The 12817-nt window shown below is 44.5% G+C and overlaps 2 protein-coding genes across 2 annotated transcripts; one reads left to right on the top strand and one right to left on the bottom strand.

Moving 5' to 3' along the window:
- Positions 1 to 325: 325 nt before the first annotated feature.
- On the bottom strand, positions 326 to 5443 carry uhmk1 (U2AF homology motif (UHM) kinase 1). The gene is made up of 10 exons (XM_035648921.2): positions 5131 to 5443; positions 4577 to 4979; positions 3986 to 4115; positions 2983 to 3169; positions 2687 to 2884; positions 2223 to 2317; positions 2025 to 2101; positions 1816 to 1914; positions 1620 to 1708; positions 326 to 963 (listed from the first exon to the last, which is right to left on the bottom strand). The coding sequence occupies exons 2-10, from the start codon at positions 4878 to 4880 to the stop codon at positions 817 to 819; spliced, it is 1326 nt and encodes a 441-aa protein (XP_035504814.2). The 5' UTR covers positions 4881 to 4979; positions 5131 to 5443; the 3' UTR covers positions 326 to 816.
- Positions 5444 to 6301: 858 nt separating this feature from the next.
- akr1a1b (aldo-keto reductase family 1, member A1b (aldehyde reductase)) lies at positions 6302 to 12789 on the top strand. Its single transcript, XM_035648922.2, has 9 exons — positions 6302 to 6538; positions 7745 to 7840; positions 8797 to 8916; positions 9071 to 9222; positions 9498 to 9693; positions 9795 to 9994; positions 10928 to 11000; positions 11122 to 11208; positions 12503 to 12789. The coding sequence occupies exons 1-9, from the start codon at positions 6317 to 6319 to the stop codon at positions 12566 to 12568; spliced, it is 1212 nt and encodes a 403-aa protein (XP_035504815.2). The 5' UTR covers positions 6302 to 6316; the 3' UTR covers positions 12569 to 12789.
- Positions 12790 to 12817: the final 28 nt, after the last annotated feature.

Below are 12817 nucleotides of genomic sequence, written 5' to 3'. Positions count from 1 at the left end.
AAAGGCTACCTGTACGTTCCCTTGTACCGCTTCCCCTCATTTATATTCAACATAGCAAATATGAATAGGCTACAGAAACATCATCATAATCATAAATTCAACAACAGGACAGAACACTAGTTTCACCACAGGACATTTTCAGTTGACAGGGACATAAAACGAATTCATTACTGCTGGGAGGTCAGTGTCATTCCTGCTACATGTTTCTAATACCCACATCCCTGACTCAACTGATGAGATGGGGTTAGTATTTTACTCAATTTTGATCTTGAGAGATGCAAATATTTGGATTGTAATGTAGAGCATAGATTCTCCAACCTTACAGTGTCACTTGATAGAAGTTTTTTAAGTAACCCTCATCACAGCCTTTTCCTGTATTAATTACACATTCTCTCAGGATTGATCATTTCTATGAATGCGGCACAAGAGAGAAATTGAAGCCCGAACGGGAACGGCTGTCCCCGGACCACAGACTTCTGGAGTCATTAATTACAAAAGATGCAGTTGACTTTAAAGCACTACGTAGATGCATATGGGTAAGAGCGGTGCACAGACTGGAGGCTGCAGAAATGTGATGAGATTCGCTGAGTTCAATTTACACTCGGCATGAAACCGATTTTAGGTAGAAAAAACCACATGGCTAACATGCAGAACTTTAAACTACAATCATTAATGGCTGAATGCATTGCAGGGCGGCCACTCGTAACTTGGGTGGTCTTTGTTATTTTCATAGGGAGAAAACAACTCTCTCTCTCCTTTGTCGTGCCCTATGCAGGTGGTTTGTTTCATGCTAGGTGTAAATTGAGCTTGAGGACTTCACTGCACAGTTTGGTACAAGTAACCTCTTTTGTACGCGCTGAGAGGGTAAAAGGTGGCCACAACAAACTTCCCGTCGAAGGTGCGGCCTGTGAGCAACCTCTGGGCCTCTTTGGAGTCACTGGAGTTGGCATACTCCACAAAAACCTGGAGGGGACACACAGGACGTGGTCGAATTAGTGGGTGAATGTATGTCACCTGGAATGTCCATCGGATGTGTGGGTGTTCATTCTGGTTTCGCTGTGCATTGGGTTTTTGTAAACAGGACATTTTCAAGCAGGCTTCTATATTATTGCATTTTACAAAACCTATTAGAATTTAGATGACTATATGTGGCAGTACTTTTAAAGACTGCTCTGCCTTTCATTGGCCTGTTTCTGTCTCTTTCTTATCAGAAAAGCCATCTGCCTCCCTTCCTCTCACTCTTCAAATAAAAATATAGTTTTGCTGTGAATATGATTAGACAATGTGACTAACAATTAAAATACATCATTAAATATTCATTTAATTTATATTCATTCCCAAGAAGCCCTGACAGACCTGAAAGGTCGTGAGAACACTGTATCAGTGTAAACTGTACAAGCAGTTCAACCAGTGAAATAAATAAACAGAGCTGTACTGAATGAAATGGCTGAAAAGTGTCTTTGATTAGATTCCAATTCATCATAGAATAAGAAGAGTTAATTGTCCCTTTCTCCCTCATATTTTACAACCTATTTTCTACTCTAAATGTTGTTAAGGATTCTCTGTAACTGCTTCATTTTGAGTTGAATTGAACATGCCTGCTGATAAATTGGACTCACCTGTCCTTTCCCTGGGTTCTCCTTGGGGATGAGCAGAGAAACCACTGAGCCGTACTTCTGGCACTCCTCTTTCATGTCCTCCAGGATGTCTGGCGACAACAAAGAGACAGTTGACATACTTGTAAGAAGCAATATGTATATTCATAAATGTACTTTTCATACAATTCATATTTAAAGGTGAAAAAAAATGCTGTACCTTCATACTCTTCTTCATTGTGCAGATGACTGTCGTCAATCAGGTTGAGCAGACGCAGAACAGGAGAGGGCAGCAGAACCAGATCCTCTATGTGAGGAGCTGGTGTGCGCACACGCACACACAAACACAAACACACACACACGTAAGTAAATACGTCCACACTGAGAGATATGTTTACCATGGCGGATGTCACAAGTATTGACCCGTACCGAAGGGAATACTGAAGAACGGGCTCAGGAGGGCAGTTTCAGCTGTGCTTCTTTGCTTTGGGTCGGTGAGCAGCATGCTGCGGACACAACATAACAAGGGAAAGGAGACATTACACAGACCGGACTCCTCTGTTTAGACAGCAGTAAAAGACTGTGCCGTTATACAGCACAGCTCATAGCATAGTAGATGAAGTTTACCTTTTGATAAGGTCTCGGAGGTGATAGACAGGGATGGCGGGGCACGCCAGGCTGTTGCTGGCAAAGATATGGTCAACAATGGCAGCGCTGTTATCCTAAAGGAGAGGGAAACAGATTGCACAACACTGGTGAAGTACTGCAACAAGGTGTCTGCATTAGACTTTTCCTTGAGTAAAACTTCTGGAACTTGTAAAAGTGTTTTTCCCCCAGTCATATATGAGTTATGTTTTTTGTTGTTGTATTTGTTTTTATTCCATATTTTGTGCTTTTTTTATTTACAATTTGTTACAATTGGGGAATTGACATTATAACCTACTGTTATAAAAGATTGAATTCCTTTTACTACAACCCTTAGTTTTAGTTTTACGCCTTCAAAAAGAATCTTAAGGAAACTGAATTCCCCAATTATTTGAATGTTGTTCCTTTGTTTATCATCAGTCTACCTGAGTTTAGCTTTCTCATACCTTCCACTCCTGCGAGCGGACGGTATCTTTGAGCTTCATTCCAGAGAACATCTCCAGCAGGATGATGCCCAGGCTCCAGAGGTCCACAGCGGCCGTGCAGCCCAAGTCTCCCTCCACCTCCACCCCGGCTCGAGCAAGGCTGTTCTGGATCTCGGCCTCCGGAGCACGATACCCGTCCGTCTGGATGTACTTGACATCCTGGAGGAGGCGGGGAAGAGTCAAGAGTTAGAAAAACAAAACTCGCTTATCTCAGCTCCTCTTTTTTTTAAGACCGTCGGATTCTCAGGCACACCAACCTGGTTCCCCTCTTTAAAGCTGAGACCAAAGTCGATGAGCTTGAAGCACTCGTCGTCAGCGCTCCACAGGATGTTGCGTGGCTTGAGGTCGGCGTGGACGTAGCCTTCCTTGTGAAGGAAGGCGAGGGCCTCGAGGATGTCTCTGGCACAATGCTGAACAAGCCACATGGAGTGGCCCTGCTGGGGTCTGCCAAAAACATATGTCATACGATAAGGTCGCGCAAAAAGCTCAAGCTGCTCCAAATACTTATATGATCTTTCAGATAGTGTTGAGACGATTTCTATTCAAGCTCTGTTTTTTTACAGTTGTGACAGCCACATGCATCTTGTACCATCTCTCACAGTGACATTCTGCCTGGAACACATCTTTAAAGCGTGCGTTTGCCCGAAATTATTATTATTTTCCCTAATTACATAGTGCTATGACTTATCAGTCATATTTATTATTGACAAAAGCCTCCCACAGTGTGTTGATTATTAACATTTGTGTCTGTTTACAAAACACACACTCACACGGTTCAAACTACAGAGACTAAACCAGTGATCCTCTGTACGGGAGGTTAAGAACTTTTTTCCAAGAAGCTGTTCTTCTTAAACAGACTAAACAGAATGTTTAGTGTGGTTTTTTCAGTAATGTATGCCATAAAGGTGCAGTGTATTTGTCTGACCAGTAGATGGCAACGTTCACTGTTTTGAATGAAACTTTGAGTAATGAATCTAATACTGATAGAATGTGCCAGTTCTTTATCTGTGTGTGTGTGTGTGTGTGTGTGTGTGTGTGTGTGTGTGTGTGTGTGTGTGTTTCTCTGGTCATAGATGTGTTTAGCCAACGAATGCCGATCGCACAACAGCACAAAATGTGCAAATGCAACACATTCAGAATCATATGTATGTTGTATATGGTTAATACCATTTGTGGAATCTGCACATGGTGGAGCTTGTCTGATGAGGGGGCAATCTGTCACAGTCGCAATAACACATCGGGAGAAATCCCATCACTCACCTGCCACCCTGAGAAACGCCGGTGCCTCGCACCAACAGCTCGGACACGCTGACATCCAAGAGCTCCAGCAGGAGACAGCGGGTGGCAACGCCCGTACAGCCGTGGTTGGTGAACACCCCGTACAGCGTCACTGCGGGGAGAATGAATCCATCATCAGAAAGGAGCGAGGCCTGCACCAGTGCATTCACATCTCGTTGATGAGACAGTCAGCGTATGACAGTATTTAGTCTGGAATAATGGCATGGACTGTGAAACCATATAACAGCTCGGCAGAATGTGAAGCCTCCTAATTCAACCTTCTTGCGACACGGGCTATCATGTGTGCAGCATAAAAAAAGCAGACCGTACCTATTTATAAATGCTCTAACATACCTTAATATACCAGTGATGACATGCATGTTCAAGTTAAATTGATCATTTTCCAAGTGGAATCTATCTGCACCACTTTACAGACATACAGGTCTCTAACCACATTTCACTCCCACGATGACTGATGTTCTTATTCTGCAGGAGGTGATCCGTGCACCTTCTCTGCCTGTCACGTACCCACATGTCTGCATGCTCTCAGGTGCATTAGAATAATGTTATTACCGATGTTTTTATGTCCCTGGATGTCCTCCAGCACGGACCTCTCCTTGTGGTACCCGTAGTCGCCTCCCTGAGTGTCGGCCTGGAACTCCTTGACAGCGGCGCTGGTGGCTCTGCCCGAGCTGACCCGGTACACGGAGGCCGACACCCCCTGGCCGAGGCGCGACTGGACGGTCCATATCTCGCCGAAGATCTCGAACAGCACGGGCTTCATGCTCTGGTCCACGCCACCCTGCGATGGCGCGCTGCCGTCCGGGCGCAGCGCCCTCGCCTTGGCGCTCGGCTCGGCGGGGCCGCAGTGGGCCATTCGGGCGACTCGAGGGGAACGGGGCGGGGGGGGGGGGAGGCGAGGAGCCAGCTAGTTGACAGGTGGGAGCAGCTGCGGGAGCATCGTCGGCGGACCGGGCTCGGATCGGCAGCGCCACATGCAAAAAAAATAAAAAATAAAAAAAAAATACCAGGACGAGTCAACAGCGGCCCGCTCACGACCTGGCTACACCCGCAACCGTAACAGACACGCGGCGATATCCGGGCATATTAGACGACGGCTTCCTTACCGAAGGGATATCGAAATGACTTCACGCCAGTCCACTGGACGAAGACGAGTTAGCCAACTTAGCTCGTCCCACTGGCCACACTAGCCACCGAGTTTGAGGACGAGAACGAACCACTTCATCGACGCGCACATACACGCTTCCCCCATAGTGCACCGGCTGCTACCATGACCACTTTTAACTGAAAACGAGAAACGTGATAGGGCCTGTCGGGTTCGAGCGCCCTGAAGTTTCACTTGAGTTGTAAAACTCAAGTTTGTTGATATTAAACTTGTTTCCGCTCCTGCTCCCCCCCTTGCACGCATGCGCTCCATGTTTTCCTGCAGCCTGCCCCCTGCCGGTCAGGAGTGTACCTACGCTATTTAGTTTTCTCTCTAAATGTTGTTTCTATCAAAACAAACGCCAAATGGTTTCTGCATTCCAGACAACTGAACATGAGATGCAGCGTCGTATTTTACCGAAAATCCTTGCCTGTCCACTCGTTCCCCGGGGGATGTGGATCCCCAAGGGTAGGCGCTACAGATCACTGTACTCTGCACCATAGCACTCCATGTCTTCCTTCAACTTATTGCTCTCATTTTTTACATACATATATACATATTCTTTATATACATATATATATGTTTATAACTGTAGATAGTAACTAATAGATAGTTTTGTGCTGCTCGATGGACGTTTCTTCTTCATTCTCATCCTGCGTGTGAGGCTCCACCATGTGCCTCTTCTCTGGGGCCACATGAAGCACGTGAAGACAGCATAATTCTCCAATTCCTGCCTACGACCTCCATGACAATTCACCATTACATGAATTATTGTGTTTCAGCAATGCAGATATAACATTTGGTGTTTGAACATGTCACATCATTTCAACGAAGGAAACCGCATCCAACTGAGCAACCGACAGGGACACTTTTATTTTGGCGCACCACTGATTCAATTTCCGGTTTCCGGCAGCGCAGAAAATTCAGCACCAATGCGACGTTTTCTGGACCGTTTTGTGCAACAACCGTATTCAACAAGACGTAGCAAACATGGCAACTTACACGGAGGTCATGTCCACCTAATGTAACTATATTCCAAAAAAAAAGGACAAAAAAGGAAAAAGAAATGAATAAGTGTCTTTGGGCGATATCCTCATGGCGGAATGCACATCTTGTAATTCAAGCGTCAACTAAATCAATGTAATGTCATGTCATGTCACCTGAAGAGGTTGATAAGGTTGATAACCATCTGGCAGTGTGCACCGGAAACTAAGGAGTCACCACCCCGGAAGAGGAAGTATCAGCGAAAGGAGGTGGTGTTTTTGAACACATTTGCGAAAAAAACACCAGAGCCGCGCACACTCGTCCTGCTCCGGAGGACTACGCGCACAGAGGGGGGGCCCTGTTTACATTTTGAAACCCGTCAAACAGTAAGTTTTCTCCTGATTTTTTGTTTTTTTTTTAAGTTAGGGGCGAGCCGCGGAACACCGCAGGCGTGATTACAAGCAGGTGTGTTTGTCAGAAGCCGCTAAAGCTAAGCTAGCTGTCATTTCAACCAGAGCTGTGGCAGTGACTCGTTAGGACAGATGACGACGTAGTGACCACTGTGGGCTCTTTTTTTTTTCTTCTTTTTTCTCTTCCACAGACCCAATGAATAGTCTAACGTCAATCATTTCTTTCTGACGTCGGCAATTCATCTATTTTGGAATGTGTTACAGATGTGACACAGATGTGCTCGAGGTCGTCGTCACCGAGGTGCGGTTGTGCGCGTGACTCCTCTTCAGGAAGTCAGCTGACAGACCGGGATGTTGTTTTCGTGGGAAAATCTAGACAATGTCCGTTGTTGGAATCTGCCGATATTCACATTTCATGACTTGTCTTGTTCTGAATGTAGAATTTCTGTGTGGCAAATCATATATATATATATATGTATATGTATATATATATATATATATATGTATATGTATATATATATATATATATATATATATCATGATGTACATATAATACAGAAATGCAATGGAACACAGGAGGAAATGAAAGTCTGCTAAAACGCACACAACAAAATTGAAAGTGACATAAAATCAAATGGGAAATCGCCACTGTTATTTTTGCAGCATTCTTTTTTTCTGTCAATATGAACAGCTGGGACATATTTCTTGACTGTTGCTGAACCTCTCGTGACTTTGTCTCCCCCTGTATTTCCATCACTGATTCATGGCCTTTCTATGAATCACTGACAGAGGCTGCCTGCGGTCCTGTCCTTCATGAACCGATCTTTATTTTTCCAAACTTGATGTCTGTCTGTTGTTCGTCTGCGGCTTCTGCCGGACACTTGATCAGGGATTCTAGTGGATATTTATTTTTGTTGATACTGGAAGAGGCCAAGTGTTTTTTTCAGTGTGTTTGACCTTTGATCTGCGTTGCTCACCTCCAATGCAGCTTATTCTGGATTTCTCTGTTTCAGTTTGTGGCGCTGTGAAAAAAATAAATATCTCATGTATTTGCAAGGCCAAGAAGAGGGGTGCATCATTGCACAAAATCCTCGCTACTGCAGCTTTAAACGTCTGAACGAGTCAAGCAGCTCCCTGTACTGACTGACTGGATTGTTCTCTCCTTGTCATTTTTTCTTTAAGGTGCTTCTGAGAAGCATGAATGACTTTGCAGTTCTCAACACGGGCCGGAAGATGCCCCTGCTTGGACTGGGCACGTGGAAGAGTGAGCCAGGAAAGGTATGGGCTGCACTTTTATCCTCTTATGTCTGATAAACAGTCTCATTTAATCTCTTTCTTTATTACGAACAGATAACATCTCTGGCTCTTCAGTTTCCATCTTCCCTTCATCCAAATCCAGAAACATACTCTAACTGTAATGTTGGACATTAAAGCCGCACTGATCCATATTTTTATATACTAACAATTGATCAAATTAATTTGTGAATTTGTCTTGAAGTTCATTGTTATGGTGTCACGACCCACAACTTTACTGTTTTGGTTTAGTCTCACAGCTCTCATCATCACCCAGCTGTTTTCAGCTCAAAGCTCTACAGAGCCATTGCACTCTACCTGCTCAGCACCAAATAACAAAGAGAAAAATTAATGACAGAATGAAGCAGCTAAATAGCCAGAAATTTCCCATCAGGAGTTGATGGAGTTAATATTCCCCAAGCGCCATGTGGAGAGACACATGACTCTAAACGAAAATGAATGTTGTTCCGTGTCTGCTGGATGTGTAAGAAGGCAATGGTTTACGACTACTTTTACCATATCTCCTTTATAAGGTGATAATATTTCAACTGTGCATGTCCAATGCACCCATGAGGCCAAAATATAACTTAAAGGGGCAGTAAGCGATTCTAAAGCAACACACGAGTTGTAAAAATCGGAGAATTTGTCTTTAAGTCCGCTAGCTGTTGGTTCTGGCCGAAAACCCAGATATTTTTTTCCACAGCAGCCCAGGCTCTGTAAATCGAAAAACAAAATAAATGGCTCGGGTCGCACCACCCAACACTGCGTATGCACGCGTCAACACCTTAAGAGACGTGCTAGATGGTGGCGCTGCAACACTGGCCTCGTGGTAAGTGAGTTAGTTTGCCACACCCGAGGTCGCAGGTTTACAGCCCGGTCAGAGCAGTAATATCACTGCAGCCTTTTAAGTCTGTTTAACTGTAACAGTTGCCCCATTGCAGGTGAAACAAGCAGTCGTTTGGGCCTTGGAGGCCGGCTATCGCCATATCGACTGTGCAGCAATTTACGGCAACGAGGCTGAGATTGGAGAAGCCCTGCAGGAGATACTGGGCCCCAGCAAGGTGACACACAACACCTTCACTAAATTGCATTAGAACCTCACACTGAGATCTCTGATCTCTTTTCAGATCTCACCGTCTGCAGCCTGTACTTTCTTATCCCTACTATCTTACTCCCCATGTTGTACCCACACCTGACATGTTTTGTGTGCGGCAGTCGCTGAGGCGAGAGGACGTGTTCATCACGTCCAAGCTGTGGAACAGCCGGCATCACCCGGAAGACGTGGAGCCGGCCCTGCTGAAGACCCTGAAGGACCTGAAGCTGGAGTACCTGGACCTCTACCTCATCCACTGGCCCTACGCCTTCCAGTGAGCTTGACAGTCAGATAATTAACTCATTATCCTAAGGAGAAAAAATATTTGATATCCTGAGAAAATATTATATTGTTATTTTTGAGACTATGGGATTTTCTTGAAAAAAGTAGAAATTAAAGTTATGATACAGCTGTATTCATGCTATGTAGACCTTAAAGGGAAACTTGTAGAGGGGCCATATCTTAAGAGAAACGAGGAAAGGAAAACTACAGGTTCACTCAATTGCTTCATTTGTCCTTTTTAAATGTGGCTCTCTCTGTATCCACTAGACGAGGAGAATCCCCCTTCCCCAGGCAGGAGGACGGTACCATGCTGTATGACGACATAGACTACAAGCTGACCTGGGCTGCCATGGAGAAGCTGGTGGGGAAGGGTCTCGTCAGATCCATCGGCATGTCCAACTTCAACAGTCGTCAGATAGACGACGTCCTGTCTGTGGCCAGCATCAAGCCAACTGTCCTTCAGGTACAGGAGGTTTATTTCAACTGCACCAAATAGTGTAGGTGAGAAAACAGATGCAGTATGTCTTGAGTCCACCCGGGTGCCTCTGTGTTTTGCTTGGACAGGTAGAGGGCCATCCCTACCTGGCCCAGATAGAGCTGCTGGCCCACTGTCGGGACCGGGGCCTGGTGATGACGGCCTACAGCCCGCTGGGCTCCCCGGACCGGGCCTGGAAACATCCAGATGAGCCCGTTGTGCTTCAGGAGCCTTTGATCACCTCCCTCGCTGAGAAATATAAAAAGTCCCCAGCTCAAATTATTCTGAGGTGATTTCACTATTCACTGTAATGTCAAGGTGTTTTATTCTTAACGTGTCTAATGTCTAAAAAATAATCTAAAGGATTTGTATCAAAGGCAATCAGCTGATATATGATTTTCTGCTTAAACTCTCTTCAGAGGAATATCAATGGGGGAAGAGTGACAGTTAAAATGAAAGTTGAATATGTAAAACAATCTCCCTTGTAATGTAAAAATGAGTAGATTATTCACATACATTTATATAAGCTGTAAACATTCACATATCAGCATGTAAAGTTGATATGCTAAGCAAATCAGCATTTCTTTGTATGTTGTAGCTTAACTACCAGAAAGCTTTTGTTTCTGCACTACCACCATCTGCAAAAAGATGCTGTAGTGTTTGAAGTGCACATTGTTTTTTACTTGTCTGCTACAGTGGCCCTGGGGGCTCAATGCACTGAATCTTCAGAGAACACATAGAAGACATACGTTAATTATGAAAATACAGCATCCTAACCCGTTTGAAAAGGATGCTGTGAACTGAGCAAATATAATCAGATATAAAAAGAAGCTGCAAATTGAAGGTAATTTACAATCTGTGTCTCAGTCACATTATTTGTGAGGGAGCATTGACAGGTTTGTTTTTCGACTGGAAAATGTTGAATATAAAACTAACTCATAATTCTGTATAAACCACATTAAGTTTTTGTATTGGTTTTGTTGTGTTTATGTAAAAAAAAAAAAAGGTTAACACTGGCCAAAATAATGTTGCCAGATTTTACAAACTCCTTGGTATCAGTCCACCAAATTCCACTATTCAGTCAGGCTCTATTCAAAACGAACAAAATGACAGCACTGTCGGGTATATTTGATGAACAGTAACAGGGACAAAAACATGCAGCGGTTAGCGCCAGGAAACCCCAGTGACTGTTCATCTTCAGACGAGTTTGTTGCCTGTGCAGGTGGCAGATACAGCGAGGAGTGGTGACGATCCCCAAGAGTGTGACAGAGTCTCGCATCAAAGAGAACATACAGGTGTGACACAAGCTTTTAGTCGCAGCTATTCATTTCCATGTCATGAAGCTTGTTGTTTTTTAGTTTTTTTTTTTACATGGTCTCTCAAATGAGATTACAGATGTAATTTTTCTGTTGTCAGGTGTTCGACTTTACCCTCGAGGCCGAGGAAATGAACAGTATTACAGCACTGAACAAAGGCTGGCGCTACATTGTGCCAGTGATTGAGGTAAGTGGGTTTTGTGTGTCACATGGCAGTGTTATTGTGAGGCTGGAGGTGGCTCAGGAGAGCACCTCCAGCTGCACCAGGGGAGTGTGTTGCCACAGTAGTGCCCAACACACACCAGAACAACAGCCGCCCACCGGTTACTCTTTTTATTCAACACAAAACTCAAAACATACATAAACTGAGGCGCAGAGTGACGCTGCCTGGCTTCTGTCACACTGCTCTCCTCCTTTGTCTCTCTTCCTTCTGGAAGCGACTCCAGGCTTTTTAACCAGAGGAGTGATTGGACTATTGAAGTCAGGTATGCCAACCACTACCCTGAGGAGGCCTCTCCTGAACCACCTCCACCCTCACAGTTCATTTCCAGTTGGTATCAGCTTTACTCAAGCATACCGGTGGAGAGAGAAAGCACCTTAACCGTGCACTCACACGTACACGTTGCGTCAACACTTGACAGGGGGCGCGCCTGATGCTTGGTGCTCTCACGATCATCGTAAAGACAACGACCAATCAGTTTCCCGCCTTGCACACGCAACATGCTAATGTGCCATGCTAGCTGCCTCTGCCTTCTCTATCCAGGCTCTTTTTTAATGTTTGTACAGTACACAACCTGTATTTTCCTTTAACGTGATTTGATTGGCTAGTGCAGAATTGAGAATTTGTGAAAATCTGAGTTGATTAGCTGGTGCCTGCAAGTAGAAGTTGAGAAAAGCTCAACAGAGTAAATGAGCAGCGTTTGTGTTGAAGCATCGAACTAGGGATGAAACGGTTGCCGGTTTCACGGCGGTTTTAAATGTCCTGACGGTTAGTTCTACCATTTCAAATTTTAATTATCATTAAAACCATGTTCGATTACCACAGTAAATACTGTCGGGCGAGATACAGAGTGAATGCAGAGAGACAGAGTGGCGTTGGTGAGAACAACAATTGAATGCTGAAATGTTTTGTTTCATGGCGGTTATGTTGTGAAGCAGAATCAAACACAGGCCCAGCCCTGCACGAGATGGATCTTTTTCAAGAAAAAACGATTGATGAGCCGTTCTTTTGAAAGGTTTATGTATCAGTCCTTTTTTGCTACTTTTTAAAAAAAAAAACCAAGATAATACTGATAACCGTGATAATTTGTGTCACTATAATCGTGATGTTACATTTTCATACCGTTACATCTCTACCTCTATCACGCATGTGTGAGTGTCTGCTTGCAAAGCAACTGTCCACCTTTGTTAAGTGGTGAGCGTAGAAACACATCAGTGAAGAGCAGAGAGAAACGTTTTCAGCTCTGGTTTGGACGTTGCAGGTGGAGGGAAAGCGCGTTCCCAGGGACACCGGACATCCTCACTACCCTTTCAACGACCCCTACTGACGACTCGCACCACAACACATATCTGTGCCTTCAACAACCCCCCGTCAGCACCACACCGCCCTCCCACAACACTAGTAACCACCTCTGGATCCTGGCATCGGAAATTGCCTTTAGCTCATGTCAAATGTTGCACGTTATCATTTGAAGTTACTGTTGCTGATCTTGTACGACTGTACGCATTATGTACCTGTTATTTTTTAAATAAACATTTTGTTACTTCACTTGGAAGCGTCTTCGTTTAACCAATCA

This window comes from Scophthalmus maximus, chromosome 13, assembly GCF_022379125.1.
Source record: "Scophthalmus maximus strain ysfricsl-2021 chromosome 13, ASM2237912v1, whole genome shotgun sequence".
Lineage (NCBI taxonomy): Eukaryota > Metazoa > Chordata > Actinopteri > Pleuronectiformes > Scophthalmidae > Scophthalmus > Scophthalmus maximus.
This window is presented reverse-complemented; position numbering and strand designations above follow the sequence as displayed.